Raw genomic sequence first — 18,575 nt, 5'->3', positions numbered from 1 at the left:
TTCCTGGTTTGACGTCACAAACACACCCAGCATTCGCCCAGACATGCTCCGTTTCTCCAGCCACTCCCGCGTTTTTCCCAGAAACGGTAGCGTTTTTTCACACACACCCATAAAACAGCGAGTTTCCGCCCAGAAACACCCACTTCCTGTCAATCACATTACGATCACCAGAACAAAGAAAAAACCTCGTAATGCCGTGAGTAAAATACCTAACTGCATAGCAAATTTACTTGGCGCAGTCGCACTGCGGACATTGCGCATGCGCATTAGCGACTAATCGCTCCGGTGCGAGAAAAAAATAACGAGCGAACAACTCGGAATGACCCCCTAAAAGCATACTGCATGTCCCAAGAATGGCAGTTGTACACATCTCTGTGGTCATACTGTGTGACGCTATAGTACATCTACCGCATAGTTGCCCGTCTGTAGTAATGAACAAGTCTGCCCACTCCTGGTTTCGCTTGAGCATCCAGCAACAGTTTCTGACCACAGGCCTTGGGCTCAGACCCAGTTTTTTGTCTGCTGGTCCACAATGCGCACATTGTAACATCTGCCACCCTCGAATAATTCATCAGTGCAGCAGTCTTGCTGATTCGCACCCCACTTCTGCGAGCGCCAGCAACCATTCCACGTTCATACTCCCACTAGATTGTGTTATTTACCTATTATTTCATTAGTAATACATTTAATTAGTCTGTGTACACCTTCATCCTTCCGTTCTAAAGGTGCCCATACACCAAAAGATTTATCTTCCAATCTGGCTGGTTGGAACGAAAATCTGGTAATGGATGGGAGAAAATGATAGTTGACCGTTTCAAATGGTCAACTGTCATTTGCTCCCATCCATTACCAGATTTTCATTCCAACCAGCCAGATTGGAAGATAAATCTTTTGACATATAGGCATCTTTACAGATTCAGACATCCTACTTCAGCATCATCTACAGAATAGTTATTTGTGGGGTGGTCATAATAATTTGGCCACTCAGTGTATATTCACTATATTCTCCTATTTTAATGTTATTTAGTATGTATACTCATTAGGATTACAGACGTTATAAATTGCTGTAATAGACTCCTCACAACCCCTAAACTTCAAAGAAAGAAAGTAAAGTCTTAGCCATGTTGTACTGTAATTCAGGGACTCTATGAAACGTACCCAGCAAGATCTAGAGCTTTTATATTTCTGCTCATATCTTCTGCACTGCTGGAGGTTGAAGACACATCCCAAAATCTGTTGTTGGTGGAAAGTATCTGATTGAGGTGTTCTCGGGAGAAGTGAGTTCCCTGGGCACGACGTCTATAATACTCTGCTTTTTCACGTCGTTCCTTCACCTAGTCAAGAGTGTGCAAATATTTTGTATTATATCTTAACTAACTGCGAGGTTGGTGCACTTTATCAATGAAAATAAAAAGTGAAACCTTCAATACTGAAGAATAGGAAATTGTTTAAAGCTTTCACAAAAATGGCCTCTGACATATTACAAATATTAAGATAGCATGTCACATATACACACAGAGTATAGGGCAAATGGAATGCAAATAGACAAACTTGGGAGGAGAATACAGACAAATGCACAATGGATCAAATAATTTGATGGGTGAGCACAAAGACATACAAGAACTCGAAGGCATTTAGGATAATAAAAAAAAACAGACAGTGCAGTTTTTTATACTATAACATCTTATATAAATAACATGGAAAAACCCTTAACTTGATTTCCATGATGATAATGAAATATAATTGTAATTAATTATTAATATTGTAATAGCTAAAGCAGTGCTGGACACGTTTAATATGTGACTGGTAAGATAAAAGTGCCATGTACAAAAAACTAATACTGATCATGTTATTTGAAAATGTAAAACTGGCTATTTTATATGAATTTCAAGTATAGTCAAAACACACGGCAAAGAAAAAAATTACACATTCAATAATTTTGTAGAGAATTAGTCATGTATGGTTTGCTTTTTCCAGTTTGATAATTGCAATGTTTTTGGTTCAGTGGGCACATCCTTTCTCCACCGGAGTCAACCAGAGAATAAAATAAAGTGATACAATTACTTTGGTCCCAGGTTTTATAGCTCTAACTAAGGGGGTCACTCCGACCCGTTCGCACGCTGCGGTTCATCGCGCGGCGGCCACATTGCACAGGCGCGTCATTGCGCGGCGACAGCAAGAAGATTGACAGGAGGAATTTGTTCCGGGGCGTCATCTCACCGTTTTCCGGGCGTGGAGATCCGAACGTAGGCGTTCCAGGCGTTTGGAGGGCGGAATCTGCCGTCAATTCCGGGAACTTCATCGCTGGATCCATCGCACAGGGTAAGTAACTGCAGGGCTAGTCTTGTTTTACACAAAAAAAATTTAGCATAGCAGAGCTGCACAAGCGATCGCAGCCCTGCTATGCTAAAATACTCTCCCCCATAGGAGGCATCTAGTTGATCGCACTTAGCAATTTTTTTGCTGCTCGTGCGATCAACTCGGAATGACACCCTAAGTACAGATGCGTCCTCAATACGCCATTGCAGCGCAAGATGCCTCATGTGAGTGAGCCTCCAGGTCACGTGCAACTCTGCTAGCATTGGGCATCTTTTTTTGCCAATATTGCATCTTAGTTGCAACGTGATGTGACTAGGACATCTGAGGAGACTGTGCTGATTAATTTCATATATTACACATGTATACTGTGTGATTGGGTCTGTATTACCCCTTTCAGATCTCCAATGCCGGATCCCACACGGGAATTAGAAACAGGTCCTTCCCAGGTGGGATCCGGCATTGGAGACTCTCCTACCCCTTTCGCTGGCTGTCCGACCCGGCAATATGCCGGGTCCGTTGCCACAGCGGCGGGGTGTGGAGCCGGCAGCGGGGGGCGGAGGCGGAGCTGGGAGATGAGCTCATCTCCGCGCCGCCTCTCCCTATCTAGTAAACAGGTACCGGGTCGCACCGACCTGCGAATCCATTTACGCAGCCAATGACCCAGTATTCAACTCGGGAATAACACTGCTTATAACCTGGGTTGAATTACCGGGTCAGGCGACCCGGGAATTCGGACTTGACGCTTTCACAGCGCACACTGACCCATGTCGATAATGTTATTTGTGCAATGTGAAAGGGGTATATGTGGAGCACAATGAAACTTGTACTGGAACAAAGCTGCAGCTGCTACTTTGTGGCACTTTGTGTACAGATTCAGGGCAGTGACGTGCTGGGGAGGCACTGGCTAGTAACAGAGCCAGATTTACTCCATATACCACCCTATATATAGTCCATCCCATCTGCAAGCAGCACAGCAATCACACTCCACACAGATCATACTGCCTACACACAGCCCCCCTCCTCACAGATCACACGGTCTCTAGTGTACCACAGGGTAATACATAGCACAGAGGGGGCACAGGGTAACACATAGCACAGGGTAATACATAGCATAGTGGGGCATAGGGTAATACATAGCATATGGGGAGCCCAGAGTAACATGGCACAGTGGGGCAATACATAGGATGGGAGCACATGGTAACAGATGGCACAAGGGAGTACAGGGTAACACACAGCACAGGGTAATTCATAGCACAGGGTAATGCATAGCACATGGGGCACAGAGTAATGCATGGCACAGGGGGCACAGAGTAATGCATGGCACTAACACATGACGGGGCAAAGGCTAACACATAGCACAGGGGGAACAGGGTAAAACATGGCACGGGGGACACAGGCTAATACATAGCACAGTGGGACACAGGGTAACACATGGCACAGGGTAATGCATGGTAATCCATTTCCTCCGTCGCAGCGGCAGAGTGTGAAGTCACGTGGCTTCCCCCCGAAAATGAGCTGCCCCCATTTTTCGCCACAACACCGCCCTGAGAACACCTCTGCCTGTCAATCAGGCAGAGGCCTTCACATTGACAATGCTAAATTCCTTGTCGTATAAACAACCCTTTATGAAGCTAAGAACACTGTACGCTGTTTGCTCAAGAAGTACCGTAATGGTACGCTATTGGCGTAGCGATCGCTCAGCCGTAGGCGAGACGCTCAAGCGTCACGTTCGCTCGCGGCCCAGTGATCACAGGACACGTTATTGGTTATGTCTAGGGGAATGATTCGCTGTAGCGTAGCTTACGCTCGAGACCACGAGGAGGTCACCAGCGATGCAGACGCTTACAACACTATACCTTTATGTTAAAACCTTATACCAATGAAATACACAGAATACCTTAATGTGAGTACAGGGTGTAAGTGCAACCTTGTGTAACCTGACTATCTACAAAGCTGCTTGAGCGTCACCGACGCTCAAGTGAACACTTAACACTATAGAAAATACACAGATACTGGTTTAGGTTCCAAGGCCTATTAACTGTATTATATCTAATATACTTGTAAAAAGGGGGTAACAGTACAAATGATACACTACAATATAACAGAGACTTCCTAACCACAGATCTAAACAATAAATACAAAAAGACAATACTACACTGACCTAAATGCAATACAGTACAATACTATAATACTATGAGAGATATAAGAGAAAAGAGGAGAGAGAGAGAGAGAGAGAGAGAAATTGGCTCACAATAACATTAAAAAACAATATGGTTGCAGCGAAGCTTACACATGTGAGGAACAATCGCTGCGCAGTTAATAAATGCTGAGAATCTTTGTTTAGAAAGTACTTGAGCTTACCCATGCTGCCTGTCCCTATATACACAACACCCAGCTACACAATCGTCCCTACAATGCCGCATGGGGCAGAAGCTAGACTCCATTTTATTCCAAAATGTCCAAGCCTCAAAACAATGCATATGTTCTGATTTTACAATTCCAAACAATCTAAATCACCTTTCACAATGTAATCCAACTTCCTAGAACCATCTCATAATTTCACATCCCAAACAACTTCAGTATCTCTATAACCAGAGCATATGAGTTATCACAAGACCAGACCACCAGGTACTCACAAGTATCAGCCTGCCATTGCTACCAGCACATATTCAAAAGTACTGCATGGTGGTATTTATGATTAACAAGATCCCAGCTACCATCTCAGATTCCACAAGGCACCAACACAAACACCCAACAATCATACAACCAAGTTACAATATCCTATTTAAACCAGAAAGCAATCTATCTGTTTCCTTATCTAGCCATGTGAAGTTCAATACTTAGCCTTTGGGAAGGAATTCTGTCCTGGGGATGTAGCCGCCATGCTGCTTGATGCTAGCTTAGTTCTGAGTGAGAGAGTCAGCCCTGTGATCTCCAGTGGGTATATCATACCTGCATTCCAGCTGTGGGGGTGTGTCAACCACAAGAAGTGTGTGTCCCTCCCAGCATGTGAGCCAGCTGCATCAGTGGCCTTGGTTATGTAACACAATGGGTGATGACCAACACATTCCTGTCTAGTGAGAAGCTATTGTTTGGCGAATACAAACCCAGAATCCTGTCTGGGTTCTGCTCTATATTCATGATGTCCACTTTCAATTGAGACAATGACGTCTCAGCCCTTATTTTCCTGTATACAAATCCAGCCCCATTTGTAAACACAGGTGTTGGTCTTCTCCATTGAGTCTCAAAGCTCAGTGTAATTAAAGACTATTGCACTCCGTCTGCGGGAAAGATACTGATTTGGAGTACAATTGATCTTCAATTACTATTCTTGTGATTACCTTATGCATGTGTAGATATGAGGCCCTCTTAACATGCAAACTATTGTTTGGGGGATCTCTGAGGTCAAAGAGCCATTTGAGACCCACTGATGCATGACTAAGTAGGAACAAATGATAATAGAAAATAGACATAACTTGTTATGTCCATAACTATTCGCACGAGCGATTAATCCGCTCCAAACCAACACCGGAATATTGCTGATTAAATACTCTTCCGATGGGTACCAAACACTGCTGTATGATTCCTGTTAGACCCTTCGTACGATGTAAAGAGGGATTCCTCGGCTCAGGGACGTTCTATTTTAACCAAACTTTCAGAATCTATCAAAGGGACCATGATCTATAAACTACATTAATATTGAACATTTGTAACGACTGAGTCGCACGCTACGACTACATACTCTTTACCGTAAATGCACATACCGTGCGAGCGGGTGCACGCACTAGCGGGTATGCGCAGACACGGGAAAGCGCACGCATGCGCAGCATGGACCAGTGTGCGGTGCAAATATGGCAACGTGCATAGAGACATTTTTCTGACTTTGACAGTCCACCCTTTGGCAGTCAATAATAACTGCCACAAAACGTTTAAGGAGAAAAATGTAAGTCAGGGGTTAATTGATTTCCATGGTGGGGTAAGGAAGAAGAGAGGAGTAGGTGTGAAAAGGGTATGACCTAGTGAGAGAGTAGGAGCATGTGTGTATGAGTCCATGTTTGGAGGGTCATGTATCATCGTGCCGTACGTGTGGTAAATCAAGCTTCGAGGTATTGCGAAGTATACATTTGAATTCCTTCTTATCCTGTGGTACAGGTCTGTGGATGGGCTGTCAAACTCTACCGAGCTCATTTCGGCTGTGGTTGTAACAAAATGGGGATGCACATTTTAGTTGATGATACATGAATGGGGGAGGTATGTGGTTGCTGCTATCTGTGCCTGTATTCCCTATCGTCTATGTGTGTCGTTACCTGAGGGTTGTAGAGATGAAGATAAAGAACACTTATGGAAAATGCAATGATATTCTATGTCAGGGAAATGTACATCTGTCGTCGAAGTCGTTTTCGGTATCTGTTGAGAGTCGTCTTCTTTGCGCTGTTTTGCTCCTTAAGCATGAGCAAATAGCTTTGTCTAAGCCATCAGATTTACAAAAAATGTTGGGCTAGCGTGAATTTAAAAGTACTAGGGAAACTGGGGATCCATGGCAAAGTTCATCAAGTGTCCATATTTAAAGTTGTCAAATCTTCTTCATCTTTGGTCTTGTCTGTGGTCTTTGTCTGTATACCGTCTCGTCAACTTCCTCGTCCAAGGGGGTCTTTGTATCTTGGGGAAAAGCAGAAAAACAGGTGAAAGAAACGGACCGTATAATCGCATTTTCATCACATTCTGGTTTCTATCATTGGGTCATAAATCAAATCCAGGTTAATTACAGTTTCCTCACTCCTCAAGCTCATCACTTTTGTACTTTGTTTGCACCTCATTAAAGCCTGCCCGCATCTAAATATCAATCCAATCGATATAATGACACCCAAGATACATAGTAGAAACTTTCCAACATCCATTATGACTCCTTGAGCCCAGTCTCCCAAACCGGAGAACCAATTTCGCGGGTTCAACCATGACACCCAACCAGTCAGCTCATTACCTACAGCAGCAAGGGTGAGATTGTGTTTTCGACGGAATTCCCACTTTAATTGCAGAATATCGTCCATCTTTTGGTCTATGACCTCTACCGGATCCTCGGTGCTATTTGTGATATACGTGCAACACTTTATGCCGTACTGTGTTGCCAAAGTAACACAATATCCGCCTGTTACTGCTGTAAGGTAATTAAGAACCATCCTATGCTGAACTAGTTCTGTTTTGTAAGCTTGAAGTTCTCTTCCAGTGTATCTAAACGTGTCATCATACATTTCAGTGATATTATCTAACAAATTGGCGAGTGCGGAAATGTATTTATAATTCATCACACCTTGAGCGGTGCGAGTGAAATCTAACGCTACCAGAACCTGAATCCCGGTGGATTCATGGATAAGATCAGAGGCCGGATGCTCTAATCTTTCTGACAGTTGTCTTTTAACTCGGTGTTCGTAATGAGTGTGAGTATAAGGAGCTTGGGCACCACGGTGTATGTCCTTCATTTTGTCATGTGTAACAGTCATCACTTCAGGCAATACTTTTCCAATATAACACAATCCTTCAGAGTTTGGGGCAAGCCACTTGTACGCCTTTCTCCCGCATATGAAATATGCATCATCGGGGAGAACATATGGGACGGAGAAGGACATGACCATGTTACAAACCTTCCAGGTGAAATCTCCTGACCCTAATTCTTCCATCTGCTTAATGCACGTATCAGTTTGTACGATATGTGCACAGTATCCTGGTGATACCTCTCCAACTCTAGTAATCCTATTTCCTAAGGTATATCGATACCGGAAAGATTTTCCTCTACTAGCTATGTGGCGTACGAGCTCTGTATCTGTAGGCATTCTATCTGCTCTGTGTGAAAAGGTCATGGTGTGGTTACTCCATGACACTTCCCAATTTCCCGGTTTTCTAGGATTGGAGATGTTAAAACATAAGAGGGACCTATCCACATGGTATTGGTGGAGCTTCAAACTAGGAGGGCTGGAGATGTTAAACCTCCGGTCCACCGGTCTCCCACCACTTAGCTCAAGTACCTCCCCTAACGTTAAAGGAAATGGTACTAGCCCTGATTTGCTGTGACCCTGAGGTACTTGAGAGCATACCCAACAATCTGTTTGGTTTAGCACGTTACCCACTAGAGAGTGATAGTCACTCAATGGATGCCGGTCCATATGGATATTAAAACTAGATTGGCATTTCTTTATGCATCCATCTTCAACCAGATTATCACAGAGCCTACAGATACAATTTTCTTTTTGAACTAACATTCCTTCACAGTTGTTTACAAATAACATGGTTGTTAGATCGTGCCCGGTACTCGCCTTTGCTTGGTGATTGGGTTGCTATTGGAAATTTACACCTCCGTCTCAGTCATCAGGACCTTTCTGGATCCTTTCTCGACCTCACTGGTACTCTCACCGAAACAGACTGCTCTGGTCAACATCATGGTCAACAGGAAAATCCATATCACAGTCTCTTGGGGCAAGTCCATCTTACAGGAGGAGAAAAGAAGAAATTTGTAAAGGGGGTATAAGAAAATCAGTTTGAGGGGGAGAGAACTCGTTACGATAATAAGTTCTCTCGTTTTGTTGTTCTTCTTGTTCTGCTGTCCTCTCAAAAGGTGCTGTCTCTCAGTCTTCCAAACGAACATTCTGGTGATGCAATATTCCTTCCTAACCGGCGATCTTTCTGTAAGGAGAAAAAAAATCTGGCATTACCATTGGTCCAACTGAGGGGTGACATACCATCTTTAAACCATGGAAACATGAGTGAGAAGAGAGAGAAAATAAAAAAAAAAAAACAAAAGAGATAGAGAACAATTCATGTGCATATATACATTACATAACTCGACAATAACCATCAATAAGAAAAGAGAAACAAAGCATTTTTAAACATTGTAAGAAAACATTGTTAGCATTAGAAAAACATTGTCAGACTTATTAGGCTGTCATATCTATGTATCTACTGGTCTCCTTGAGCAGTCCCTCCCCACCAGCACTTGCATTACTCCACTGTCTGTATCTGGCCAGAATACATAGTGGCGGATAGGTCATGCTGGGGTTTGGTAGACTTCTGCAAGGACCAAGTGGGTATGCAATGTGTGAATTCTTACCAATACTCGTCAGAGATGGGGATAGAGAGTGAGAAAAGAGAAAAAGATTTTCACGAATACATTTACAACTTTTCACCCGGTCATTCCTGTGTCTTCAGGGAATGACCTCCCACTTCATTAACCGTTACCTCAGGCTTACCATCAGTCCTAATGATCACCTTTCCTGACCACATATCATGGGTGTGGCCCAAAATTCTTCCTATGTGATCCCTGCTTGTAATTTGGTGTGTCATAACTTTTGCTCATTTTCATGTCTAGGGGGTTGGTATGCCTTCTGTGAATCTTTGATCATACAGTTAGATCTTTCCTAGGATCTGGGTAATCAGACATGATTGATCTCAATTCTGTCCGGGACCAGGGATGGCGCATTGCACTGTCCTTGACGGGAATGGTTCCCTGATCATCAGTCTTCCCATTGGGGACTGTGATCACCCTGACAGGACTAAACTCAATCACATCACCTTGTTTTGGTCTTACAATATGGGGTACATTTGTTTGTGCGTGATATAAAACATTGTACGTACCTGTGGACACGACCTCACCTGACCCTCCGTTAGGGGGTTTGATTATTGCCTTTACCAATTTGGTCGCGTCCACCTGGATGTCTTGTAGGATGGCTTCTGGAAGAGGTGCCGACATCGTTCTGGGCTCACTTTCTTGTTTGTATTCCTGAGGAAAGTTTAACATGGGGTGCGACTTGCATGGGTTAATAGTTGTACATTCAACAGTATTACAATAATCATTGTTACATTTATTACACTTATTCTTATAATCTATATTACAGTTGCTAAGAGCGTTTTTATTGTTCCACCTTTGTGCTTTTCTCTCCGCAATCAACTCCTCTCCTGCTGCCATATCTCTCCTCTCAAGATAAGAGTCAGAAAAGTCAATAGACTCTTTTTGTAATTCACTTTCCTGTTGCCATAACTGTAAACAATCATCATGTTTAACTCGTTGTTTCCAGGATTTTATGAGACTGATCCTTTGCCTTAAATTATGCAACACCTCTGAGTCAAAACTACCTATCCCGGGAAATGGTGCCTTATCCCCCGCAGTCATTCGTGTCCATTCATCACAAAAGGTCTCAGTGTGGGGACCATATTTCCCCCACATTACTAACCGAGCAGACCCTCGGTGTCTGCAAGCCTCTGGAGTCTGAATCCTGACCTCCGACCGTCTCTGTGTTGTGCACTTGGCTGCCATTGTGGACCTTTTTAACACAGAAAAACTTCCTAAAATGCACCAAACACAGAACTTCGTTGGAAATCCTTAAAGCTCTTCCACTGAACTTCTTCTGCTCCGGGTATCCCCGTTCCGCCTTCTAGCAGACACGTGTAGCCGTTGCAGGCCCTATCTCTAGAGATTTTCCTGAGAAAATTCCCTTCCTTTTTCTTTACACAAATCACGCTTGCATGTGCTCCCTACAACACGTATGAGGGCAAGATTTACGCATGGATATACGACCTCATATCACGTTGCGTTATTGGTCACACATACAACCGTGCGGTCCAATCGTACCACTTATAGACACTTGTTGCCCATAAATGGTAGGATCATTGGAGTCTCCCTACTGTGCTCCAAAACAGCCAGAGCGTAATACAACGAAAACTTTATCACACTCTGTTGCACGTTTTCACTCAGATCGTGCTCATCACGTTCCACATAGATCACACAGATCACAAAGTCCACAAAGCGGAATTCAATACCGTTTTATCACATAGATCACAAAGTCCACAAAGCGGGATTCAATACACTCATACCGTTTTCAACCCACTATCATTCTTATAGTTTTCTGATCAGAAAAATCATTTCCCGTAGTCTGATAGCTCTCCCCAGAGGCGTTACAGTAAAGTAAGGTATTTAAACTAAATTTTGGAAACTGAACAAATGTGTGCTATTGTCTTGTGGCTTCTGTATCGCCTTACTATAAGCGATATTTCACTATATAAACGCTTACCAAACACCACACAGTATCTTCTATGCTGTGTGCTTGTTTTTTCTCAGCACGTTATCAATGCAAATGGCAAACAGGAAGGTGAGATGTGAAACTTACACAGATAAAAATGCAATTCTAAATTTAATCTAATAACATACATTGATGTAAGCACACGCATATGAAATTACATATAAGTACCAATCACTATTACTTATGATTGACTATGATATAGATTAAATAAATGCATAAAAAAAACTCATTAAATGATGATTTCTTTTTGACAGTGGATGGCTGATTGTTTCCTGAGTCAACTGAAAACCAGCCGCTCAGAAAAAAAAAAATTTTGACCTTCCCAAAATGGCCGCTGCTCCTCCCCCTTCCACCTCCATGAGGGTCACACAAAATGGTGGACAGACCATGCGGCCTCTTGTCACAAAGAAAGTCATCATTCAAAACTCCTAAAGTTATTCTAGGCCTGAGTGTGTAGTTGGCACCAAATTGAAATAAAAACCAGATTTTCAAAGACAATAGCGTACTGTTCTTACCTCCGGTTACCGGGTTCCTTCAGCACTCTTTATCTAAGCGAAGCAGACGCTTATCCCGTCAGCACTGTGAGACAACCTCCCACCCTTTGCTGGAGGGATAATGTCTGCTGATCTACCTAGTGCAGATATGAGAAGTATAGGACGAGCCCGCAATTGACAATGCTAAATTCCTTGTCGTATAAACAACCCTTTATGAAGCTAAGAACACTGTACGCTGTTTGCTCAAGAAGTACCGTAATGGTACGCTATTGGCGTAGCGATCGCTCAGCCGTAGGCGAGACGCTCAAGCGTCACGTTCGCTCGCGGCCCAGTGATCACAGGACACGTTATTGGTTATGTCTAGGGGAATGATTCGCTGTAGCGTAGCTTACGCTCGAGACCACGAGGAGGTCACCAGCGATGCAGACGCTTACAACACTATACCTTTATGTTAAAACCTTATACCAATGAAATACACAGAATACCTTAATGTGAGTACAGGGTGTAAGTGCAACCTTGTGTAACCTGACTATCTACAAAGCTGCTTGAGCGTCACCGACGCTCAAGTGAACACTTAACACTATAGAAAATACACAGATACTGGTTTAGGTTCCAAGGCCTATTAACTGTATTATATCTAATATACTTGTAAAAAGGGGGTAACAGTACAAATGATACACTACAATATAACAGAGACTTCCTAACCACAGATCTAAACAATAAATACAAAAAGACAATACTACACTGACCTAAATGCAATACAGTACAATACTATAATACTATGAGAGATATAAGAGAAAAGAGGAGAGAGAGAGAGAGAGAGAGAGAAATTGGCTCACAATAACATTAAAAAACAATATGGTTGCAGCGAAGCTTACACATGTGAGGAACAATCGCTGCGCAGTTAATAAATGCTGAGAATCTTTGTTTAGAAAGTACTTGAGCTTACCCATGCTGCCTGTCCCTATATACACAACACCCAGCTACACAATCGTCCCTACAATGCCGCATGGGGCAGAAGCTAGACTCCATTTTATTCCAAAATGTCCAAGCCTCAAAACAATGCATATGTTCTGATTTTACAATTCCAAACAATCTAAATCACCTTTCACAATGTAATCCAACTTCCTAGAACCATCTCATAATTTCACATCCCAAACAACTTCAGTATCTCTATAACCAGAGCATATGAGTTATCACAAGACCAGACCACCAGGTACTCACAAGTATCAGCCTGCCATTGCTACCAGCACATATTCAAAAGTACTGCATGGTGGTATTTATGATTAACAAGATCCCAGCTACCATCTCAGATTCCACAAGGCACCAACACAAACACCCAACAATCATACAACCAAGTTACAATATCCTATTTAAACCAGAAAGCAATCTATCTGTTTCCTTATCTAGCCATGTGAAGTTCAATACTTAGCCTTTGGGAAGGAATTCTGTCCTGGGGATGTAGCCGCCATGCTGCTTGATGCTAGCTTAGTTCTGAGTGAGAGAGTCAGCCCTGTGATCTCCAGTGGGTATATCATACCTGCATTCCAGCTGTGGGGGTGTGTCAACCACAAGAAGTGTGTGTCCCTCCCAGCATGTGAGCCAGCTGCATCAGTGGCCTTGGTTATGTAACACAATGGGTGATGACCAACACATTCCTGTCTAGTGAGAAGCTATTGTTTGGCGAATACAAACCCAGAATCCTGTCTGGGTTCTGCTCTATATTCATGATGTCCACTTTCAATTGAGACAATGACGTCTCAGCCCTTATTTTCCTGTATACAAATCCAGCCCCATTTGTAAACACAGGTGTTGGTCTTCTCCATTGAGTCTCAAAGCTCAGTGTAATTAAAGACTATTGCACTCCGTCTGCGGGAAAGATACTGATTTGGAGTACAATTGATCTTCAATTACTATTCTTGTGATTACCTTATGCATGTGTAGATATGAGGCCCTCTTAACATGCAAACTATTGTTTGGGGGATCTCTGAGGTCAAAGAGCCATTTGAGACCCACTGATGCATGACTAAGTAGGAACAAATGATAATAGAAAATAGACATAACTTGTTATGTCCATAACTATTCGCACGAGCGATTAATCCGCTCCAAACCAACACCGGAATATTGCTGATTAAATACTCTTCCGATGGGTACCAAACACTGCTGTATGATTCCTGTTAGACCCTTCGTACGATGTAAAGAGGGATTCCTCGGCTCAGGGACGTTCTATTTTAACCAAACTTTCAGAATCTATCAAAGGGACCATGATCTATAAACTACATTAATATTGAACATTTGTAACGACTGAGTCGCACGCTACGACTACATACTCTTTACCGTAAATGCACATACCGTGCGAGCGGGTGCACGCACTAGCGGGTATGCGCAGACACGGGAAAGCGCACGCATGCGCAGCATGGACCAGTGTGCGGTGCAAATATGGCAACGTGCATAGAGACATTTTTCTGACTTTGACAACATCAATGAGATGCAATTGCATCTCCACCGGTACGCGCATGCGCAGAGCAAGTCCTGCGCATGCGCACTGCGGCGGCAAATGGGGAGATGCGATTGCATCTCAGTAGCATTGGCTACTGAATAACCCCTATGTACTGTACATAGGATTAGTATTTTTTGTTGCAGCTAAAATGGCATACAAGTAGCAGATAAAGCATAACGATGTGGGACACCCCTGTCTTTTGCCTTTTTACCAAGATTACGTACTGTTTCTGAATTTTGCATAATGATTGGGTAATAGTGTAATAAGAACTCTGAATTAGCATTTCTAACGCAAAAAAATGGTATAAAGTAGATTAAGATGCATATTTTATGACAAAGTCGCATGGGGTGGCTAAGTCACAAAGGCCGTGGTGCCCAAAATAGCTCAGATTTATGGAAAAGTGTATGTGGACACATTTGTGAGTTCATCCATGCAAGGTGCAAAAGGCCACAGGCTTGAATCATGACAACAATAGCAGTAGCACACAATACAATTTTACCAGACCTGCAGCCGCAATCAGTGTCGGACTGGGGCATGAAGGGCCCACCGGGGGGATGCTGATGTAGGTGCCCATGCTTAAAGGTGTAGCCAGGTTCCAGTGGGGGCGTGGCCAGCCACCACAGAGGTTTGGCTAACCATTACATGTTAATAAACCAAATTATTGTGAAGTATAATGTAACATATGTATAATGCATAAATCCAGTGCACTAGGATAGTTTGGAACTTGATCCCTAGAGGAGGAGGAGGGCCCACAGGCAGTAGGGCCCACCGGTGGTTTTCCCCTGTTCCCCTGTGGGCCAGTCCGACCCTGGCCGCAATGTGCAGTATAAGGGATGTAATGGGGCTGCACCAGTTGTTCCTACCAAGTCCGCTGTGTTTGGATCTGAACTCTCAATCACTTAACCGACCAGAGAGATTAGAGAGCAGCTGCCAGCAAGAAGAGATGTCTTAACATGAGATGGAAAAAGGAATGTTTAGAGAGCTCAGTTTTGTCTCTAACTGGTTATATTATGTAAGTATTAATTATGGGATGTTCAACCTTTTCTTGACCAACTATTTATATGAGATATGCAACGCTTTATCTTTGGGTGCCAAACGTTACATTACAAGCCAAAAAGAGAATCTGAAGTACCACCACTATTACAATATATTCAAACGGGATGGTATCGAGCTTGGAATGCCAACAGTCAGAAGACCAACAGCGGCATCCCGATGGTCAGGATCCAAACACCTTTTAGGTACATATGGTAACCCTCACCCCCTAACCTTCCCTACCTGCAGCCTAACCTTAACCCTCCCCCCGCAATAACTGTACGCCCCACAGCCGAACCATCCCACCGCAGCCTAACCCTAACCATACCCTCTTAGTGCCTAATCCTAAACCTCCCTTCTTAGTGCCCAAACCTAACTCCCTCCCTGCAGCCTAACCCTAGCCTCCCCCCCTCCTAAAGCCTAATCCTAACTCTAGTGCCTAAACCTAAACCACCACCCCCAAAGCCGAACCATAACCCTCCCCGGCATAACTACGATCACGATGACGACAGGTTGGGATTCTGGCGTCGGCACTGTGAGCGATGTTAGACTTCTGACCAGTGTCGGAATTCTAACTGCAGGCATTCCGACCGCCTGTATGCTAACTAAATCCTATTCAAACATTTGAGTCATAAAATAGGATTCTAATTACCTACTCGTAAATCTTTTTCTCGTAGTCCATAAGGGATATTGGGGAATCTAGTACGATGGGGTATAGATGGGGGTCCAAAGGAGCCGGTGCACTTTAAATTTCTTCACTGGGTGTGCTGGCTCCTCCCCTCTATGCCCCCTCCCACAGGCAGTTATAGGTAAAAACGTGCCCGAAGGAGAAAGGACATATATGAGAGAAGGAAACATGACAAAAAAGAGCGGTAAGATTTATATACCAGCACACCACTAACATACAACGACCAGCAATGGCTGGAAACAACAACAGCAACAGCCGAATAGGTAACCACATAAAAGAGAACCTGCAGAAAAGTCAACGCACTGAGGTGGGCGCCCAATATCCCTTATGGACTACGAGAAAATGATTTACCGGTAAGTAATTAAAATCCTATTTTCTCTAGCATCCATAAGGTATATTGGTGAATCTAGTATGATGGGGACGTCCCAAAGCTTCCAGAACGGGCGGGAATGTGCGGAGACTGCTGCAGCACCGCCTGCCCAAACTGGGCATCCCCTTTGGCCAGGGTATCAAATTTGTAGAACTTCACAAAGGTGTTCTTCCCCGACCAGGTAGCAGCTCGGCATAGTTGCAAGGCCGAGACTCCAAGTGGACCTTCAGAGACTTAGGAATAGGTAATGCTGCTGACACATAGGCCTGTTGGGATAGTAAGCCTAATCCAACGAGCAATGGACTGCTTCGCAGCAGGACAACCCATTTTCTGCGCATCATAGAGCACGAACAAGGAATCCGTCTTTCTGATCCGAGCTGAGGAGCAGAAGTATCAGAACTGAACGGAACCACAATAGGTTGATTCAGGTGAAACTCTGAGACAACCTTCGGCAGGAACTGCTGTCTAGTCCGGAGCTCTGCTCTGTCCACGTATAAGACCAAGTACGGACTTTTACACGATAAGGCCCCCAATTCGGAGATACGTCGAGCAATAGCCAGGGCCAGTAACATCACCGTCTGCCATGTGAGGTACTTGTCTTCTACCGTCAGAAGAGGTTTAAACCAGGAGGACTGTAGAAATTCCAACACTACATTCAAATCCCAGGGTGCCGTAGGCGGCACAAAAAGAGGCTGTATGTGGAGTACCCCCTGCAAGAAGGTCTCAACTTCTGGCAACACTGCCAATTTCTTCTGGAAGAAAATAGAGAGAGCTGAAATCTGGACCTTAATGGAACCCAGATGTAAGCCCTTATCTACACCACCCTGCAGGAAACGTAAGAAACGTCCCAAGTGGAACTCCTCAGGTGGATATGTGCGTTCCTCGCATCAAGAGACATATCTACTCCAGATATGATGATAGTGTTTTGATGTCACAGGTTTCCTGGCCTGAACCATGGTAGCAAAAACCTTTTTGGAAAGGCCCTTGTGAGCTAGGATGTTCCGCTCAACCTCCCTGCTGTCAAACGAAGTCGCCATAAGTTCGGGTAGATGAACGGTCCTTGTTGAAGAAGATCTCTTCTGAGAGGTAGAGGCCAAGGGTCTTCGACGGACATGTCCAGAAGATCCGCATACCACGCCCTCCGAGGCTAATTCGGGGCAATTAATGTTCCTAACGCAGCGGGTGGCTGGGGGAGGACGCATCCACTTCAAATGATAATTGCTGCTTATTCCCAAGGGCGAACACTCGAACTCTGTAGCCCTCAATGCATTTCTCTGCCACAGCAAACGGCAGTTTCTTCAGGAGGTATAGATCAGGTAAGGATTCAAGGACTTTAGATTCAAAATGGGCCTTACCGAACCGTCCGGTTTCGGTACCACAAACAGGTTGGAGTAATAACCCTTGCCTCGTTGTGGTATTGGTACTGGAACAATGACGTGGGACTGGACCAACTTTAGGATGGCCTGTTGCAATGTAACCAGCATATCCTCCAAAGCTGGTAAGCTTGATTTGAAAAATCGTTGGGGAGGAGCACTGTCGAACTCCAGCTTGTAGCCTTCAGCAACGAGATCCCTCACCCAGGTATCCTGGCAGGAAGCCTCCCAGATGCAGCTGAAGTGATGCAGTCAAGCTCCCACCTCGAGATACCCTCGGGGTGGCTGGGCACCGTCATGCTGAGGCCTTAGTGGAAGCAGAACTGGTGGCCTGTTCCTGAGAGCTGGTGCTTGCAGGCTTTCTTGACTTACCTCTGGTGCCTGTAGTCGCATTGGAAGCACCCCTGGCCTTAGATCAAAATCTGTGCGACCAAAAGGACTGTACAGACAGCCCCGGATAGGAGCGTCTCGCCATCGGGGCCCCAGAGGGGAGAAACGTGGATTTCCCAGCCGTAATTTTGGAAATCCATGTATCCAATTCAACCACAAGGAGCCATTGCCCTGAAAAGGGGAGGGATTCCACACTGCGTTTGGATTAATGTTCCCCATCTCCTTGAGGGAATCACAGTGGACACGTATAGTGTCCTGAATGTGCTTTAGGAGGGACACCATAGTGACCTGGGGCATAGCCCCGGAGAGGCCCTCCTGAATTTGAGTGGCCCATGAATGAATGG

The 18,575-nt window shown here is 44.3% G+C and overlaps 1 protein-coding gene across 4 annotated transcripts in view; it reads right to left on the bottom strand.

The window, feature by feature from the left end:
• MDM1 (Mdm1 nuclear protein) overlaps positions 1–18,575 on the bottom strand; it is a 132,387-nt gene that overhangs the window by 29,103 nt on the left and 84,709 nt on the right. For all 4 annotated transcript variants that reach the window (XM_063927512.1, XM_063927513.1, XM_063927514.1 and 1 more), the window contains one exon: positions 1,159–1,334. In XM_063927512.1, coding sequence (XP_063783582.1) covers positions 1,159–1,334 — 176 coding nt within the window. The remainder of the gene's footprint in view (positions 1–1,158; positions 1,335–18,575) is intronic.

Source organism: Pseudophryne corroboree, chromosome 6 (genome assembly GCF_028390025.1).
Source record: "Pseudophryne corroboree isolate aPseCor3 chromosome 6, aPseCor3.hap2, whole genome shotgun sequence".
Taxonomy (NCBI): Eukaryota; Metazoa; Chordata; class Amphibia; order Anura; family Myobatrachidae; genus Pseudophryne; species Pseudophryne corroboree.
This window is presented reverse-complemented; position numbering and strand designations above follow the sequence as displayed.